The 21,073-nt window shown below is 35.5% G+C and overlaps 2 protein-coding genes across 7 annotated transcripts in view; both read right to left on the bottom strand.

The window, feature by feature from the left end:
* Positions 1-1,648: 1,648 nt before the first annotated feature.
* Positions 1,649-11,656, bottom strand: plin3 (perilipin 3). 3 transcript variants are annotated; one of them, NM_001386314.1, is made up of 8 exons: positions 11,596-11,640; positions 10,468-10,525; positions 9,845-10,040; positions 9,213-9,295; positions 8,901-9,132; positions 6,057-6,415; positions 2,710-2,928; positions 1,649-2,148 (listed from the first exon to the last, which is right to left on the bottom strand). In NM_001386314.1, exons 2-8 carry the CDS (start codon positions 10,522-10,524, stop codon positions 2,044-2,046), a joined length of 1,251 nt encoding a protein of 416 aa, NP_001373243.1. In that variant the 5' UTR covers position 10,525; positions 11,596-11,640; the 3' UTR covers positions 1,649-2,043. The 3 variants fall into 3 exon arrangements, 1 of the variants encoding a protein (NP_001373243.1); XR_012383576.1 differs by lacking the exons at positions 1,649-2,148; positions 2,710-2,928 and having other exon boundaries at positions 6,069-6,591; positions 8,175-9,132; positions 11,596-11,656; XR_012383575.1 differs by lacking the exons at positions 1,649-2,148; positions 2,710-2,928 and having other exon boundaries at positions 6,069-6,609; positions 7,905-9,132; positions 11,596-11,656.
* A 2,274-nt stretch (positions 11,657-13,930) lies between these two features.
* rgl1 (ral guanine nucleotide dissociation stimulator-like 1) overlaps positions 13,931-21,073 on the bottom strand; it is a 59,089-nt gene continuing 51,946 nt past the window's right edge. For 2 of the 4 annotated variants that reach the window (NM_205637.2, NM_001320403.1), the window contains exons 15-18: positions 19,058-19,238; positions 18,720-18,974; positions 18,210-18,324; positions 13,931-16,183 (exon numbers count right to left, since the gene is read on the bottom strand). In NM_205637.2, the coding sequence (NP_991200.2) occupies positions 15,996-16,183; positions 18,210-18,324; positions 18,720-18,974; positions 19,058-19,238 (739 nt within the window). In that variant the 3' untranslated portion in view covers positions 13,931-15,995. Of the gene's footprint in view, positions 16,184-18,209; positions 18,325-18,719; positions 18,975-19,057; positions 19,239-19,547; positions 20,993-21,073 lie in introns of those variants that run through there. The other 2 variants (XR_012383642.1, XR_012383643.1) reach the window with 1 other exon arrangement.

Raw genomic sequence — 21,073 nt, forward strand, 5'->3', positions numbered from 1 at the left:
AAAATTCAAATTTTTCTGACTGGTCAATCATTCTTTAATTAATCTGGTCTAATGGAAGAATATATTCTACCCATTTTCTCCATTTCTCATTAAACTCCTCAGTCTGTAAACGACGGTTTATTGTTAGCCTCTCTATCTTAAAGATTTCATAAATTATGTCAAACCAGTCAACAATTTTAGGTTTCTCGAGGTGTAACCATTTTTTGGTTATGGCTTTTTTACAGGCTATCAGCAAAATTTTCAGCAGTTTTTGTCAGATTTTTCTTCTAACATAGGATTTTTTAGGCCTAGAGATAGAGAGTTGAGAAAGAAAAATCGATGGGGATATGGAATATATTCTCTAAACATTTTAGAATTTCCTGCCAAAATGCCTGGATTTTTAAAAATTTCCAGAAAATATGTGAATGATTTGCTTCATTTGAGCCACATAGTCTCCAGCAGACTGCCTTTTTGTTTAAGTATCTCTTCTGCTCAGGGGTGACGAAAAAACTAATGATGTTTTTCCAACCAAATTCCCTCCAGACTAAGAAGGATGTTGATTTCCACTGTTTTAAAAATTTTGATTATGATTAATTATATTCTTTACTGTCACTTCTATGTTGTTCAAGTGTGACCTGTTGCTGTTAACAGCCGGCTATTGCTGTAAACCTAATTGCCCTTCGGGGACAATAAAGACATTCCAATTCCAAATGATCAAAACACTGGATGAAGCAGGTTAACTTTATTTAGTTGACTTGTGAATCCCATCATAAACTAGAAAATACAATCAGCAGAGAGGGGTTGGGGGAATACTTTTAGGATTTTTAGAAATAAAATGTTAATTAATTTTGTGAATGATTTATAAATAAACTACTCAAAAAAAAAATTACAATACATAGATAATAATTAAAAGGATACCTCACCCAAAAGTGAAAAGTTACTCACTCTCAAGTGATTCCAAACCTTTATGAGTTCGTTCTTCTGTTGAACACTAAGGGAGATGTTTTGAAGAAAGCTAAAAACCTGTAATCATGACTTCTATAGTAGAAAAAACCTTTGACATAGAAGTCATGTTACACAGGTTTCCAGCTTTCTTCAAAATATCTTCTTTTTTGTTCAACAGAAGAACGAAAGTTAAACAGATTTGGAAGTATTGTGTTTTGGTTGAACTATTCGGTGGCGCAGAAGGTAGTGCTGTCACCTCACAGCAACAAGGTTTGAGCCTTGATATGAAATTTTGAAAACATTCATATTCTTTTTGGCTTAGACCCTTTATTAAACCGCCAACTTATCCAGCATATGTTTTACGCAGCGGATGTCCTTCCAGCTGCAACCCAACACTGGGAAACATCCATACACACTCATTCACACATATACACTACAGACAATTTAGCTTACCCAATTCACCTGTACTGCATGTATGTGGGGGAAACCGGAGCACCTGGAGGAAACCGGCGTGAACATGCAAACTCCACACAGAAATGCCAATTGACCCATCCAAGGCTTGAACCAGTGAATTTCTTGCTATGAGGCCAACATGCTACCCACTGCGCTACTGTGACGCCCCATATTGAAAACATATTACCTCAAATATACTAAAATGGTTAATTATAAAATATAACTTCTTCATAGAATCCTGTGTCCAAAAACAAGATACAAAACAAATGCATTCTCGGACAAAAAGTGTTTATTTAAACCATCGATTTATTTTATATGTCAGATAACAACAGACTTCTTTTAAAATATGAATATTAAGAATTACAAAACAACAACTATAAAGTATGGCTTGCTTTTTTTTAGAAAGTACATTCAGCATTAAATATTTATATTCTGTTGTGTTATAACACTTGCTTTCAAATACTGACAATTTTAATAGGAAATGATACAAATGTGCAATTTTCACTTCATTATACTGTCATACCAATTTTGGTAAAACCAATTTACCTGTCTAGTAGTGACTCCAGTAAACAACAAATTTGAAACAGAAGTAGTTAAACAATAATTTGCACCATATATTAACCTATTATATCATAACATCAGATTTATTTAGGTTGTGTGGCAATTTCATTCACCTTTCTCTGTTATCTGAGGCGCAAAAGGCCCAACCAGCCAATTCAGAGGAGTGTTATTGAGTAGATACTCCACGACTCCATCAAGAGACTGCCGTACCTGTTGAAAGATGGAAGATATACATTTAAGACATTTTAAGCTTAATATTATTGTATTGTATTTTTGTCGTCTGAATTATTACCCCCTGAATTATTCATAATTATTATATGAATTATTAGATTTTTTCAACACATTTCTAAACATAAAAGTTTTAATAACTCATTTCTAATCACTGATTTATTTAATCTTTGCTTTGATGACAGTACATAATATTTTACTAGATATTTTTCAAGAGACTTGTATTCAGCTTAAAGTGACATTTAAAGGCTTAACTAAGTTAATCAGGTAAGTTAGGATATGATGGTTTGTTCTGTAGACAATTGAAAAACGGAGGCTTACGGAGGCTAATAATATTGACCCTAAAGTGGTTTTAAAAAGTGGAAAACTGCTTTTACTCTAGCCAAAATAAAACAAATAAGACTTTCTCCACAAGAAAAAATATTATAGCAAATACTGTGAAAAATTCCTTGCTCTGTTAAACATCATTTGGGAAATATTTGAAATGAAATTCACAGGAGGGCTAATAATTCTGACTTCAACTGTATATTAGTGACTGTCTACCTGGCCAATCTGCTGGCGTGTCTGCAGTAAGAGGACGGGTGTGAGGGTCTTGGTGCCGCTCAGCGATGCCTGTAGTTCTCCAGCTGTACGTCGAGCATTGAGAAGCTGTTCCTGCACAGTGCCTGGAAGACCCTGAACACTGGACACGACCCCTGAACACGCCGTCTTCAGCTGATCACTCAAACCACGCACCATCAACAGGGCTTTCGACTCCATCTCCTTTAGAGAAACATCCACATATTAGGGTTGCACTGTTTACTGGTATAATGGTAGTATCGTGATACTATGGCTCCAAAATACTGGCGGACAATTGGAGAACTCAAGAAATAGTAGTAGAGCTCATCACATCACACCACCTGCAAAGTAATCACCCCAATCAACTAACAAGCCAGTAAACAAACACACACACCCATACAACAGAATACATCTGACAATATGAGATGCATACATACAATTACAAGAAAAAATTTCAAATAAAAATCCAAATTTAAACATACACGGAGACAAAGTATTCAGTGTATAAATATAACGCATCACATCTGCAAAAAAGAATCACATCAATCCACCAACAGGCCAGTAAACAAGGGGGAAAATCTTTAGAGTACATTTGACAATATGAGATACATACATACAATTATAAAAAAAGATTTCAAATCAAAATCCAAATTTAAACCTCTCGAAGACAAAGTATTCAATGTGTAAATGTAAAACGCTTCCCTCTGCAATAAAAGTCAATATCCCCACCCCTTCTCGGAACCTTCACTTGTTCAATGCCTTTATGTCGTAATTTTCGAAAAGTTGTGTTTCAATGCATTAATGAACAGAAATAGGATTTCGTTGATCATTTAATTGTATATTACATCTGTGTTCAGCAATTGTGTTTTTCAACAAGTTGTCAAGTTTCAAATAAGTATTGAATTTAAAATATTACTTCTCACCTATAAAGCTCTAAATAATCTAGCTCCTGTTTATCTAACCAACCTTCTGTCTCGCTACAATTCAACTCGCTCTTTAAGATCTCAAAACTTCTGGTAGTACCTAGAATAGCAAAATCGAGTAAAGGAGGTCGAGCCTTCTCCTTTATGGCTCCTACACTCTGGAATAGCCTTCCTGATAACGTCCGAGGCTCAGACACACTCTCCCAGTTCAAAACTAGATTAAATACCTATCTGTTTAGTAAAGCATACACCCAATGCATCACCTAGCGGGTTCCACACAGGCTTCTGCATCTTGCTTATATACACTATGAACAGCAGCTACGCTAATTATTCTCTCTATCCTCTTTTTCCACCCGGGAATACTCATCCCGAGGTCCTCAGATTATGCGGAGTCACTGATTGGATCCAAGACCAGCGACGAGATAATCCCAAGGTTTCCATAACCGGGACCTGAGCTGCTGCTGCGCTGTTGGTCTTGGGGAGTGGAGAACATGAGTCTGATTCCAGTGACGCTCCAGAGACAGACGAGTCTTCGCTAAGGCCAGCTTTCAGCCTCCACCGCAATGACTGAAGCTCTGCACAAGAATTATGGCCAGCGGAGAAATTAAAATGGTCGTGCCCAACTGAGTCTGGTTCTCTCAAGGTTTTTTTTCTTCACTCTCCTATCAGGTCAAGTTTTTTTTCCCTCTCCGCTGTCGCTACTGGCTTGCATGGTTCAGGATTGGTAGAGCTATGCATCGATGAATTCAGTGTTTGAACTCTCAGTAATGATTTTAAATCACACTGAACTGAGCTAAACTGAACTGAACTGAACTTAAACACTAAAAACTGAACTACACTGTTCCAGTTACTATGACAATTTATGTGAAGCTGCTTTGACACAATCTACATTGTAAAAGCGCTATACAAATAAAGCTGAATTGAATTGAATCTTGTTTTATCGATATAAGCTAATCCACAGGGACATTTAATCTTATAGATCACATTTTTTGTATTGCAAGAAATCACACCTTTAATCTTCAACTGCTTACCTGGGGTGCGTTTCCAAAACAACGACGTAACTCGCCGCTAAACTATCATAGTACGATGCATAGTTTGGGAAAAGAACGATGTAGTGATGAATGTGAACGCATAGTTTCTCTGTCGCAGATCCATCGCTTGAACCACGTTAGTTGTAATGTAAAACGCCCATAATGATGCTCTAAACTGGGTGGAGTAACAACTTCTTTAGAGAAGAACCCCATCATTTTTTGTGCAAATTATATTGTTTTACACACACGCGCATTTAAAACAAATATTAGTTTTAGTAAAATCATGCTCTCCTTTTCCATATTAACTGAAATATATGTAAATTACACATACAGGGCCTGTGTTTCCTTTACAAATATTATTGAGAATATTACATATTAACATAAAATCACTTACAGAAGCTAACACGTATTCTAATATCATATATAAATCATATAATTCATTAAAAACTGAGGCTATTTATTAAAAATGAAATTTCATTCATTCATTTTCTTTTTGGCTTAATATTCCTTTATTAATCCGGGATCGCCACAGCAGAATGAACCATCAAAAATGAAATTTGATATTTATCATAAGAAATTTAAAAAATCCTGATGAAAAAAATAATGATGATAATGATGATGATGATGATGATGATAATAATAATAATAATACATAGAGTACAGATACTTAATAAATGACCCACTATAAATGAAAAGCATTAACGTATGCTATGTTTTTTTGTTTTCACAAGCTTTAGAGACCTAACAAATTCCACTTTTAAATAATAAGTCACCTATAGCTTTTGTTGTGAGGCTGTGTTCCAAATAACATCAATGTTTTCAAAGTGCAGTGCGAAGGGAGCACAACTGTAAACATGAAGATCTCTAAAACTGAACTGTAAAAATACTTTAAAAGTAAATTACACCTAAAAGAGATGACTTTGAATGCATTTTTATTTGAATCATTCCAAGTTTAAATGTTAGAATGTTCTAAATTAATAGGGCACAGGGGGGATAAGTGGGAATAAAACACAGTTATATACATTAAATAAAATAATTAAAATAATGTAATAATAATTACATAATTAATAAATATAATAACATGATTACAATGTATGAAATGTAAAAAAATAATCAAAAATTGTATTAAAATAAATAAATAAATAATAATAAATGCAAAAAATTAAAGAAATGAAATTGAAACAATAAATTAATCTGCAAATAAATTCTTTTTTTTTTTAAAAAAGCCAGTACTACGAGTAAAAATATTTAATAGACTTAATCCCCAAATATTTTTTTAAAAGTCTTTTACATTTAAGGATAAAGGGTCCCTCAATCAAAGTTAATCATATTTGAATGTTCATTACTTCTGAAAGATTTTGTGAAAGTGCATCTGTACCTGTTCTTTGTCTTTTGCTCCGTCCGCTTCTGTCTCTGCTGTTACTTTTTCCTGCAGTTCTTTGGGCTGTCCTTCTTTCCACTCTTTCCATCGCTGAAGCAGCTGCTCTGGAGCCCCTGCTAGCTGCTGATTGGCACTGGTCAAGGTAACCCGGGCACTTTCCAGCAGGTCCATAGTGCTGGTCATTTGAGTCACAGACGCATGTGTAGTGTCTCTGGCCTTGCGGGCCCTAAGGAGGGACTGCTCAAGCGCCCTCTCTCGAACTTTGGCAGACAGTTTACCCAGACGGACAAAGTAGCTGGAACGAGTGGACACTATGAATCCTTCCTCCTCCCCTGGCCTTGGCTCAGCAAGCGTAGCTGTTGGAGGAACACACAGCATTGGTATTGGTATCACTTTAAATGTATATACAGTGTGTGAATTATACATAGACGAAAAGTCAACTTTTTTGTAATGTTGGTCTGTAATGTAATACATGCTTCAGTGAATAAAAAGTATGTATTTATTTAAATGACATTTAATATAGCACAATCGCCTCACAGCAAGAAGGTCACTGGTTTAAGCTCGGCTGGGTCAGTTGGCATTTCTGTGTGGCATGTTCTCTCCATGTTCGCGTGGGTTTCCTCCGGGTTCCCCCCACAGTCCAAAGAAGTTATACAGGTGAATTGAATAAGCTAAATTGGCCATAGTGTATGGAAGTGTGTGCAAAAGTGTATGGGTGTTTCTCAGTGTTGTTTTGCAGCTGGAAGGGCATCCGCTGCGTAAAACGTGTACTGGATAAGTTGGCTGTTCATTTCGCTGTGGTAACCCCAGATTAATAAAGAGACTAAGCCGAAAAAAGAAATGAATGAATGAATAATTAAATCAATTATATGTAGGTATTTAGATATTGAGTGTATTTTGACCAACAGTATTTCAAACGTTACTGTAGGCACTGTTAAACTTTACTAACTATACATCAAATGTGACTTTATTTTTGGGCTTTATGGAGAAACAAGCACACATTTTATGACAAAACATTGGTGTCTTGTGAACACCAGTGCTGTAGCCAGTTTCAGGCTGTTGAATGAATGTTTTGACGCATAGATTGATTGGCGTGATTATGCATACTCAGTGGGATGAACCGTTATAACGGTGGCCAAATGTATATTCATGTTATCTATTAATTTAATTATTAACATTATTATTTAAAATATAGTTTAGAGCAAAATTTTTCTCAATATTAAGGGGCTTACCCCCAGTACATCTTGTTTTAATGTCTTTACGGGAAATCAGGTGTTAATTAGGGGGGTCAGACCCCCACCCCCCCAAATCCTCCTGTAATTAGCACCCTGTGTTTATATTGATCTGTTAATGTTTTTCTCAAAAATGTCTCATGCACCAAGCATGCCTATATTTGATTAAATCAAAAATTGTGAATTTAATGCATTTAAATGTAATTTCAAGAGTTCACACTAAGCTGATGATAGATTATAAAGCTTGTTTGGCATGCTGTGCCGGGAGAGAGCCCTGAGCTCATAAGATCCTTGAGCCCGGGGCTCCCTCCGGTTTGCAAGGCGAGAGGTGAGTTTAAGCTCAGGTAGATCTCGAGAACTCCCCTGCTGTAGTAGCTAATGAACAGAGAGTGATTGCTGTTAAGAGATAACTACTTACTAGCAGCATGTCTATGGTGCTGATTTGGATTGGTCAATTAACTGAAGTTGCATGTTTTTGGACAATGGAAGGAAACAGGGGAACCCGGGGGAAACCCACTTGAGCACTGGGAGAACGTTTAAACTCTGCATAGAAACGTTGGCTGGTTTAGTAAGGACTAAAACCAGTGACGTTCTTGCTGTGAAGCAACAGTACTAACCACTGGGTCACCATGCCACCCATCTAGGAAAGGAGGAGGAGTGGGGGTGAAAGGGAGGATTCTTTAAAATGAAGATGGCTGTCATAGGGAACTTAGGGTGATTATAGTGGCTTAGGAATCGTCTGATTGGTGAATCATAAATTGAATAATGTGGGACCAGCTGCAAGCAATCATAAGCATGTGATCCTCTCGAAATTAGTTTATAAATAAACTTCACTTATTTCTGTGATGGCATGATTTTCACCATCATTATGACAGTCTTCAGCCTCACATGTTCAATATTATAAGTTTACACCAACTGTGATGTAATGTTATCATTTTTTCCAGGATACTTTAACAAATGAAAAGACAAAAGACAGCATTTATTGTTATTTAATTATGTTATAAATAATATAACTGTAAAGTCCCACCTTTGATTAATACATGCTTGCTGAACAAAATTATTAATGGAAAAAAAATGTATTGTACAGTTATTTTTTCTGTTTTAAACACTGTAATATACAACTTAGCATGTATTAAATTGCATTTCTGGAAAATAAGATTATACTTGAAACTGAGGTGTTGATTCATTAAAAACTAAAAGGTCTTTCTAAAAAATGTGCTCTTTCATTACAATAATGTATATATAAACACGTTCAGTTTCATTTTTTTCATATGATTTAACCTTGAACTTACATATTTTCTTTCATTTTCGAAGACATTTCATTATCTTAGAATTATAAGGTTCTATCTGACATTTTTGTCCAAATTATTGACATTCTTATTAAATGACAACTTATTTACATTATAGGATGTTTTTTTATAGGTTGTTTACATTTTAAGACTTTATTTAAAAAACAAATGTTACACACAAACTGTTTGCTATGGAATGCAAAAACTTTGAAGCTCAATGTCTCAAAATCATTCAGGGTGCAGATAGAACCTTATAATTCCAAGGTGACAATTTCTGAACCAAAATAAAATGAAATGGTTTGAAGTGCAAGTCCACTCACCAAGCTCCTTTTCACTGATTGGAAGGTTCTGCTCGACCCAATCTTCAGAGTGAGTGAGAGCCTTATCTACACCATTACTGACCATCTGGCCCACACGGGACCCCATGACGGTGTTTATGCCCCCAGTCACAGCCATACGTGTCTTCTCCACACCCTCCATCACAGCCCCCACCACAGCATCCTTCGCTCCTGTTACCGACTGGTACACCATGCCCACTGTGTCGGATACCAGCTGCATGGAGATATTCACAATGCTAATTCAAACGGATAATTCAAATGCTAATAGCTAAGGAATAAGTCAGTCTAGGGTACCTTGTCTGCTGGCTGTTGTAAAATTGGTAGGTTTCCTTCCACTTTCTCCAGCCCTTTTATAGCATATTCATTTACAGCTGCAACTGCGAAAAGAAAACTATTAATCAGACACTAATCTAGTTTTAAAGTCATCATTTATTTGTGTTGTTCAAAAAACCCACAAGCCTTTGATTATTCTTTGAAACACAAATTAAGATATTTTTAAAGAAACCTAAGTGTTCTCTTTCTTTGCTGCAGTAACCAAAACACAGAAGATCAAAAACATCTGTAAAAGGGTCAATAAACTTATTTATTTCAATTGAGTGGTTTAAGTTATCTGACAAATGCTTGGATTTTCAATAATGGTAAAGTAGTTAAATTACTTATTCAGATAAAGTACTTTAAAAACAATCTTACTGATGTAATTAGTAATAACTTTTTTTAATTATTTTTTTTTACTTGGTTTGAAAATCTCCCCAACACATACAACAACATTATGACAGGTTTTGGTACCTTGGACTATCAAAAAAGCCTTTAAAAAGTTCTGTTAATTACATGAAATGTTCATTTTAATTGTATTATTTGTTTAGAACAACATGTGTTGAGAACGTTTTTGTTATTTTTTGTCTGAATGATCCCTTTGAGGTTCTTACTCTGAGGTTCCAGTCGGTCTAGTATGGGTTTGGAGCCTGTTGAAGCAGCAGCACCCAGTGTGCGGACACCGCTCTCTGCCACCTCCATTACTCCTTTTAGGAGGGGAACGCTGTCTTTAGTGCTGCTGTATGCATTATACACCGCGCCACACGCAGAACTCACCAGAGGCAGGTTTCCCACTCGGGAGATCACACTCTAAAACACAAATATTAAAGTTTGCTGTTACTTAATCTTAGTTATTATTGCACAATGATGGGATTCTTTTGTTTAAGATAACAAAATAAATCTTTCATAAACTTTATAAGCACACTGAAGGATTGCATTTATTACACTGAAGCATTGAACTAGATGCCACAGTTTATATTAAAATCATTTGATGTATGACAGCTAGAACTACTATACAATGATATTAAAGCCTTTAAAGCTTTTAGATCGAGACTGGCTTTTTTCACTCATCACATGAAAAAGAAATCACTCTCAAAGTGAAAATTACAATTAATAAAGTGATTGTCCTATGTGTTAACATCTTTTATAAGTATAACTAAGATGTTTTGTTTTTATATTTATTCATTTATATCCATATTCATTTAAATATTATGTTATGTCGATGTGTTTGACTCACCTGTTGTTCCTGTGAGTCCTCTTTGTCCTTCTCTGCTGTTTTCACATTGTCTGCCATTCTGTGGTAGATTTTAAATAAAAAAAAAACATTTATAACACTAATCATAACCAATTTGCATCCAAAACCAAGGTCACCCCGATGATGTACTACAGCTCACAGTTTGACCAGAAATAGTGTATAAATGATGACAAAAGGATAAACTATAAATCTTAACCTTACAATGATAAATTGGTTATAAATGTGTTCTAAAACTAACAATGATCTCATCTGACTTGATTAAGTCACATAACATGAGGAGTGAACACTCAGCCTGTATGCAAATGAACCATTACTGACTGACTGAGTAATCATATTAAATGAGTGAACAGAAAAAATACATATAATATAAAAAATATTTATAAAAAGGTTGGCTACACATTTATATAATATCAATAATACATTTCATATAAACATAAATTATTTCTATATACCCAGAAGAAAACATTTAGGATTATGAGTTAATTTATGATACTAATGACTAATAGATGAACGTGCAAAGGCGTGTGTTCTCAAGCCACCTCAGATGCCAAAGACGACGCGTATCAAACAACAGAACCTAAAAATAAACTTTGCTAAACTTTTAAAAGTCCTAATAAGTTGGTAAAAATCACACTTTGTTCGCTAAAGAATCAGAACTACACTTTAAAGAAGTGGTAGTTAGCATCACGTCATCTTTTTTTGTAATGACAAATCAAGAGCGTTGAATGGAGGAAAGGGCGTAAACTTTCACCCACTTCCTGAGTAATTTTATTGTTGCGCCACTCAATCCTTGTGGAATCTAATAGCCAGACGAGACTGAAACTTAAGACAGTAACCTAAAACAACACTATAAGCTTACAATACATATTCTTCGTGCTGTAGTTACTAATATTAAACGCGTTTTTCATTCTGAGAAGCGGCAAGTTTGAGTACGGGTGAGAAAACAATTGACACAAACAGACAAAACGGCTCGCGCTCGCTCTTTGAGAATAATAATTGATGGTCTACTGACAATACATTATTATGCCGACGAAAAATACATTGTTCTTTGCCACCCCACACACTGTAATCATTTTGCCATTCTCTCAGACAGCTGTCATGTGAACTGACCTGTTATTGATCCGCTGACCCGCGTGTAGTGGATGTGGGAATCTCTGATCTCTGTCTAGTCAAGAGCTTGTGACAACTTGACGCAATAAAAGTGCAAAGTTAGGCGGAGTTCTTTGAAACAAACCAATCAGGCTCTCTTAAACGCTTTATTATGAAACAACCCTCAATTATTGATGACTTATTTTTGATTTCTGCCTTTTTAAAAAGGAAATATTACATGATTTTTATTTCTTCTTTAACCTTAAAACGTTTCACACGTTACTTATCATCAGTATAACTGGTTTGTTAGATTGTGACTGCTCGGGACTTGGAAAGTCACTTTAAAATTATAAAAATATTGTAAAACGAGTCCATCCACCCCCCTTAGATAGATGTAGATACATATAGATATACATATTCATAACATAAGACCTTATAAATGAAAGAATATGGCATGTATTTCCTGTTAATAAGATACTTACTCTCACTGTATTTTGAACCCTAGGTTTATCAGGATGCTGATAAAGCTGGTGGTATTCCAGCTATCATTATAATTCATATTTTGAGTTCATTTGAGGTAAAAGAAGCTAGTGATAACCCGAGATGTAAGCAAATATCTTGAATCCATCACCGTACAAAATATCTGAGGTACTGGTTTGATCCACAATCTACACTCAACGGCCACTTTATTAAGTTCACCTTACTAATACTGGGTTGGACCCCCTTTAGTCTTAATCCTTTGTGGCGTAGATTCAACAAGGTACTGGAAATATTCCTGAGATTTTGGTCCATATTGACATGATAACCTCACGCAGTTGCTGCAAATTTGTCGGCTGCACATCCTTGATGCGAATCTCCTGTTTCAAAACATCCCAAAGGTGCTCTATTGGACTGAGATCTGGTGACTGTGGAGGCCATTCGAGTACAGTTTACTCATCGTCATGTTCACGAAACCAGTCTGAGATGATTCGAGCTTTATGACATGGCATGTTATCCTGCTGGAAGTAGCCATCAGAAGATGGGCACACTCTGGTCATAAAGAGATGGACATGGTAAGCAACAATACTAAGGTAGGCTTTGGCGTTCACAAAATGCTCAATTTTTCTACTTAATTGGTCCAAAGTGTGCCAAGAAAATAGCCCCCACACCATTACACCACCACCACTAGTTGGAATCATTGATACAAGGCAGGATGGATCCATGCTTTCATGTTGTTGATGGCAAATTCTAACCCTACCATCCGAATGTCGAAGCAGAAGTCGAGACTCATCAGACCAGGCAACGTTTTTCCAATCTTCTATTGTCCAATTTTGGTGAGCCTGTGCAAATTGTAGCCTTAGTTTCCTGTTCATAGCTGACAGGAGTGGCATCTGGTGTGGTCTTCTGCTGCTGTAGCCCATCTGCCTCAGGTTGGACATGTTGTGCATTCAGAGATGCTCTTCTGCATACCTCGGTTGTAACGAGTGGTTATTTAAGTTACTGTTGCTATTCTATAAGCTGGAACCAGTCTGGCCATTCTCCTCTTACCTCTGGCATCAACTAGATATTTGTGCCCACAGAACTGCTGCTCACTGGATATTTTCTCTTTTTTAAACCATTCCCTGTAGTTGCTTGTGTGTGAAAATCCCAGTAGATCAGCAGTTTCTGAAATACTCAGACCAGCCCGTCTGGCACCAACAACCATGCCATGTTCAATTTCACTTAAATCAACTTTCTTCTCTATTCTAATGCTCGGTTTGAACTGCAGGAGATCATTGTGACCATGTCTTAATACCTAAATGCAAAGAGTTGTTGCCATGTGATTGGCTGATTAGAAATATGCATTAACGAGCAGTTGGACAGGTGCACCTAATAATGTGGCTGGTAAGTTTATGCCTAATGTAGTAACAGCTCTGACAACAACCAAGATAGAGTATAGAATCTTATGATTACGTGATACCAGCAGTAAAAAGCAGCCTTTACACTTCAGCTAATCATTCGAGATAAAAGTGATGAGTAAGATGGTGACATGTTCACCATGATAATGCACTGTACTGAAATATTATCCCACTTTGCTTCCAGAAATTGTACTCAGTAAATAGTCTGGAATCAATATAGTACTTATTAATGTTTTAATCACATAACTTATAATTTTAGATTTAGGTACGGTTTATTTATTGTAGTTTTTATTTTGGAAATCTAACTGACTTGTTGGTTAATTTGTAAGTTACATGTATATTTTATTCAGTTACCAAAAATGAATTCCATGACTTTCAGTTAACAATAACAGAAATATATGCGAGAACAATAACAGAGCTGAAGCAGATATTAAAGTTTATGTGCTGCAAGAAAAGTCAAACTGAGTCAAACCCCACAGTACATTTCAGAGTCTTCATTTAATTCATGAAAATTAATATTCAAATTACAAAACATCATAATGATAATAATTTATTCACTGACTCGCCGTAGATAACTCTTTGGTAGTGAAGAAATATTCAAAATAAAGAACTGAGGAGAAATTCACAAGTGCTGAAAAAAATCTGAAATCAAGACAAATGAATCAAAACACAAACAAATACTGCTGCCCCGCTACTGTTAAAACACTACATTTTACCACGTTGAATCTGTTAGTGTCATCGAAGTCCTACATGTACAATGTAACAAAAATAAGGGTCTTTCAATTATAGTGAGTGAACAAAAAGGCAAAGGGGGCAAGTTTGGCACATCTGTTAACATATCAACAGGAGTCAGAGAAAATGTGTTACATACCAGGCTCATGAGAATTATGTAGAGAACAAACAGGATTAAGAACAAAAAAAAGCCTTTTGAAACTCTGAAACCTTTTGATGTTAATACGCCACAGTGTAAAACATGCATTTGTGAACTGATATTCACCAGGTGTACAAAGTCTTAAAGGTATTAAAGGCTCTGGAAAATGTTGGCAACAGGGGTACAATTGAATATTTCTGCTGGTTAATGGAAATATCTGACTTGTTTTAATGCTCACTTTACAATCACACACACTCATATTTCACAGCTTTTTACATTTTTTCTTTTTTTAGTTAACAAAATCTCTTTAAAACTTCCTTTTTTTCATAGAAATCATGGATAATTCTTCATCTCTTACAAAAAACATACACGCATTCATATATATAAAAGAAAAGTATACCATTAATATAGCACTGCCTGAAGAAAAAAAGACAGGAAAGCTACAAAAAAAGTGGACCAAGCGCTCCATCTAGCATACACACTCAACACACACACACACACACACACAAACACATATACACACACACACACACACACGCACAATCTGTCCACTCCACAGGAAGTGCCACTGTATCAGTGAGGAAGGCGACTCAATCCAGGTTTCTGAACAGAAACCCATCCTATCGGTGCTTGTAACCACACCTTAAAGACACACCCTGAAAACAGTGAAAACAAACAAACACCACAGACTTGATAAAACCAAGCAGGAACCAATCAGAACGCATTTAAGGCATTCGTCATGCAGCTCACAATATGAGAAATACAGAAATAGAAATAAAATGCTTAGATTAGGCAGAGAGAATATAGGCAGACATGAGGTTTAAGACTTTTTTAAACGTATATATCTATTAATTATAATATCTAGCACAAACTATTTATTTATTCTCAAGTTTGGCCTCAAAATAGGAGTTCTTAGTGAGCCAGTCTAAGCATTTTAGGGGATAGTTCACCCAAAAATGAAAATTTACTTACTATTTTCTCACCCAATAGTGTTTTGAAAACCTTTTGGAAATTAGTTGGAAAATGGTAGCTATTGAGATCTAAGGTATGGAAAAAAATGGAAGCCAATGGCTACCGGTTTCCAACATGCTTCAAAATATCTTCTTCTGTGTTCAACAGAAGGAAGTCAAACAAGTTAAGAACCAGTGGAGGGGGAACAATTTAAGACAAAAAGCCATTTTTGGCTGATCTATCCCTATAATCTATAGATTGAGTCCACATTGTCCACACAGTGCACAAGGGGACGGGCGAAAGACACATTGATGACAATGACGACGATGACATCATAGCTACTGCAGATCATCTTCAATACTGACGCAAGAGTTCCACCGTTACCATCCATAAAGGCAACATGGCTGTCATTTGAGTTCTCTTCCCAAAGCTTAATTCATTCCCCTCTCACTTATTAGAGGAGGTCAAATAGGCCTCATGCCTGGGAAGAGATGTGCTCTTATGCAAATACTGACGAGGAGCAGGAGACTTTCCTGCATGTGTGCAAAATATCCAGCAATAGGGAGGATGGGATAAAATAGGGCCAGATGGGGAGGTGGAGGCACATGCTATTATTCTGAAAGTGCCCTTTTTGTTTCAAAAGGCAGAAATGGAAGAACTGGAGATGCTCCCCGAGCAATTGTCTACTGAGCCCACTTTTCAGCACTCCTCCAGTCTTTTCGTCACAGGGTGACCTTGCTGAGTCTGAGGGACAGACTGGAGCGCTGCTGTGTGCACGGGAGTGTGGAGCTGCAGCGGCTGCGGAGCTGAACCGGCCTTCCCTCGGAGCCTCGTAGACGCAGCAGGAAGTCGAAGTTCGCCGATGTGCTCATGGCGTAAAACACATTAGCGTTGTCGGGGATAACCAGCTCTGGAGAACAAAAAGATGTTTGTAGAACATTATGTTGGTTTTCCACTGTAAGACATCTAAATTGATACAAGTAAGAGTGTGGATACTGACAAAACTAAATATTTTGTCTTGTTTCTAGTCCAAATATCCCAAAATTCCGAAATTAAGAAGCATTTTCTAGACAGGTAAAACTTTTGTCTTTTCAGAAATAATATTTAAAAAATTAAGTGTTTTTCCTTAAAACAAGCTAAATAATCTGCCAATGAGGTAAGCAAAATAGACTTATTTCTGAAAACAAGACTATATTTTTTGCTTGCCTAGAAAAGGCTTCTTGATTTAACAATTTTTAGACATTTGCACTAGAAACAAGACAAAACCTCAAGGCCCTGTATGTGTTCATATATTCATTCATTTATTTATTTATTTTATATCATTGCAAACATTACAGTAGGCTATTTCACTTTATCTACAGCTATAATCAAATTGTGTTCATAGAAAGGTTAGTATATACTTATGTATAAATGTTAATTAAAGCATTTGTTTAGTAAGAAGTGCTTCTCATACAATATGTGAACTTCGAGCGAGAATGGCAATCTCTACAACTTTGTCAAACACCACACCTGTTAAAGGGTAACATTCGGCGGTGAAGACACAAGCTTGCAAAAGGTGACCTGTACCGTACTGTTTTAAACTGTCTCACTCGTCTTTTTCCTCAGTGTGCATTGACATTTCAGGGGGAATTTGTGGAAAAATATTATTTTTAAAGATTTATTTCTGGCATTTGTTTGGCTATTATTATAGGACAGAATGTAGACAGGAAGCAATCTTGAATAGAAAAAGAGGTTGGGATGGGAAAAGGTCTGCAAGCCAGGACTCGAAATGAGCATGCCCAAAGTGCAATCGATTGTCACGCTAAGAGCACCGCTATTGGCGACAACTCCCCATCGTACAAAGTGATTCACAGAATTATTTATTTAAATGATTTCCTCCAAATATTGGATTCATTTAGAAATGAAGCAAAACACTTTCTTCAATGGATCACTGAATCACTGACTCAAATGATTCATATTAGATCAAGAACAAAACACAGCGGTGCTGCTGAGGACAAATCTCCTAATCTGGCTTTGTTTGAAACTACTTTCGTTAAGAAAAACCAGGTCATAAAATGTTATTCACTCAGTATCAACATACTGTTTGTTGAACTGTTGAATAAAATTAATATCACGTCTGTAATCATGTTCTTGTGCTGATAATTAGGAATCGGCACCCCTCTCTGTAATTTAAATAAATGATATCATATGAAGTCAGAATTATTAGCCCCCCTTTTCATTTCTTCCTCAATTTCTGTATAACAGAGAGATTTTTCCAACACATTTCTAAATGTAATATTTTTAATAACTCATTTCTAATAACTGATTTATTTTATCTTTGCCATGATGACAGCAAATAATATTTTACTAGATATTTTTAAGACCCTTTTACAGCTTAAAATGACATGTAAAAAAAAGTTAATTAGGTTAACTAAGCAGGTTAGGGAAATTAGACAAGTTTTTGTATAATGATGCTATAAAAATAGCTTGAAGGGGCTGATCATTTTGACCTTAAAAGGGTTTTAAATTTTTTTTTTTAACTGCTTTTATTCTAGCCAAAATACTACAAATAAGACTTTCCCCAGACAAAAAAAATATTATTAGACATACTGTGAAAATGTCCTTGCTCTGTGAAACATCATTTGGAAAATATTTAAAAAAGAATAAAAAATTCAAAGGGGGGCCAATAATTCTGACTGCAACTGTAGATATGAAAAAAATAGCTTTTTTCTTTCATAACTTATATATACATTCTAACTGCATTGTAATTCATCACACATTAAATGCTTTTAGTCTCTAAAACAATGATTTTGCTTGCTTTTTGTGCTTTGAGTGACATACACTATAATGCCAGCTCACACATTGCCAAAACAACAATTATGATATCATCATAAATTATAGATATCTCACACCCCTAGATACAAGATGCATCAAAAAAAATAAAATAAATGTGGTACCTCTCTCCTCTGAGATGACCTGCACCAGCTCATAGTCAGCCGCCTGCTCGCCCTCCAGGTTGTGTTTGGTCATGGCTCGAGAGATCACCGCTGGAGTTTTGTCCTGACTGGTCAGCTGCATGGAAAAACAGTTCATTTTACAACTGCGCTCTTCATAAACCCAGTGCTATTAGGACAAACATTGCTTTTAACCATAAACCTATATGCTCCTAAAGTTGTCCTAAAATTAATCATTAAAATAATGTGTGTAATTATTAAGTCAATGACTGTTATATATTTTTCTCCACTATTAATGTTGGATAGAGCTAAAAAAATAGTTGGAAATGTAATTTTAGTTCTTTAATTAGATAATTAATACACTACAAGTTAAACTGATCTAAAAAATACTGATATAAAAAATTAATCCATTTTTTCCATTTAAGTAAACATTGTTTTATAAAATATGTGATATATTTTTTAGCCATGCGCTCTTGCTAAAAATGGATTAGCAATATTCAGATCCTCACTAACCATGATGCTCTTGTAGAGGTTGCCATTCCCCTGTTCGAGGCTCACTCGGATGATGCAGGCATCTTGAGCTTGCGTGTTATAGGCGGGTGGAAACCCGGGTGAGGTGGGGCTCATCAAGGGCGTCAGTGAGATGGAGCGCCGGTGGTTGCAGGGTGGCCCGGGTAAAGTCGGGGACGCCAGAGAAATGGAGGCGCTTGCTGTAGAAGACGAGGTGTCCATGGAGTGCAATGAGTTGCAGGAGGAAGACTCGGACAGCTACGGTAAGATGAAATAGATGAACAGTTAATATGTGTATTTATTAAAAGCTGCTATTTGGGTGTGATTGAAGCTGCTTGTACCTTCTTCAAGTGAGCGTCTATAGAGTGTGTCGGTGTCATGCCGTCACTCTCTGAGGGACTGGAGTCACTGGAGGACACGCTGACCGAGTCCATGCTCTCCCCAGAGCTGCCAGTAGGAGGCGATCGAGGACTTTCTCTCACAGGAGAGCTGGTGTTTGTGCTGTCATTACCTAAGAAGAGTCTAGAGGTTGGAAGAAAACACAAAAAAAATAAAAATAAATAAGAGACATATAAAATACATAAAAGATTTAAAATTGGTATAACCTCATTTATATTTTCAATATGCATAGCTTAAAGTAGTTTATTAGTTTGAAATTTCGAGGTCAGTTAGATTTTATTTTAATTTGTTTTTTAAGAAATAAATTCTGCTAACAAAGGCAGGATTTAAAACTACAATTAAAATGTTGGAAATTCAATACATTTTAAATACTTCATATTAATTAATGGAACTATTATTATTATTTTATTAAAAAATTATTTATCATTTGTATTTTTTCTTCTGTTTTTATTCAGTTGTATTATTTTTATTAGGTCAGGTAATAACAATAAAATGAGAAATGCTTCCTCGGTAACTAGCTGAAATAATACGTTATCTCTTTTACTACATTTTAGCTCTTTTATTAGGTCAAGATAAAACTACTTCAAGTTAAACTAACCTAAAGGAAATACTTATAAGACATTAAGACATTTGAATCTATATTATTTCATGTAAGGAAACACTGTTTTATAAAATATATGATGTTATTTTTTTTGCTATGCACTCTTTTTAATAATAAGATAGCTTTTTTAATTTATTTATGTTTTTTAAGAAATATATTGCACCAAGACTGTATTTAATTGATTAAGACTACATTTAAAACCTGTGAAACATTTCAACCTAAACTAAATGTTTTGGTTTTAATATTAAAAAAAAAAAAGTTTATTCCTTTAACGTCAAAGGTAGCCATCATTGCAGTCCTCAGTGTCTCACAATCTTTCAGAAATTATGCTAGTATGTTTACTTAGTACTTGCTATCAGTTTTGAAAACAGGGTTGCTTAATATTTTTGCGGTAACTGTTGTACACTTTTTACACAATTCTTTCTGATATTAAAAACAAACAATCTGAATTGCTTTAAAATATGTTTTCTCAACCATTTTTAAATGCTTTTACTAACACACGATTCATTTGATGCTTTCTTACATTTCTTTGGAAATCTTAATGATCCCCTTTGAAGGGTCATAAATCTGCTAAAATTAATGTTTTGGAGTGTATAAGCATGAAACTGACTTTAAATCAAACATAGAAAAGTGATTCTCAAAATTGTTATTTTTATCTTAGAGGAATAGTTCAACCAAATCTGAAACTTTACTCACTATTTACCCTCCCTCGAGTGGTTCCAAACCTTTATGAGTTTCTTTTTTGTTGAACACAAAAGAAGATATTTTGAAGAAAGCTGTAAACCGGTAACCATTGACTTCCATCGTAGGAAAAACAATTACGATAAAACTGAATGGTTACAGTTTTTCAGCTTTCTTCAATGTCTTCTTTATTTTAACAGTATAAAAAAAGTCAAACAGGCTTGGAGCAAGTAAAGGGTGAGTAAATTATAACAGAGCTTTTAGTTTTGGTTGAACTAAACATTTAAAAGGGTCATTTTTGAAAGGAAAGGGAGTGGGACACAATTTTTTGTCCACTTTGTGCATTGTTAGGCAATAGATTGTTTTGTATCCAATTTAGTTTGATATCATTTTCAGCTTAATCTTGATGCATTTTTGTTGTTTAATAAACAAGCGAATCTAATGAAAGCAGATAGAGAAGTGCGTTTGAAAACCAAGGCCACAAGCATACATCTGCAACCTCAGCCAAAAGGCCAGAACAGGTCCTATTATGTTTAGATTTGTCCCTTAAATGTGTCTGTGAGGTTTCATTTCAAATGACCTCACATGTCCTTTACTGTGATAATATGCTGTAAATGGCACCTATCCGCTTGTTAAGTATCAAACTGTATGAGGAGACTTTAATGATATTAATAAA

The sequence above is a fragment of the Danio rerio genome, chromosome 8, assembly GCF_049306965.1.
Source record: "Danio rerio strain Tuebingen ecotype United States chromosome 8, GRCz12tu, whole genome shotgun sequence".
Classification (NCBI taxonomy): domain Eukaryota; kingdom Metazoa; phylum Chordata; class Actinopteri; order Cypriniformes; family Danionidae; genus Danio; species Danio rerio.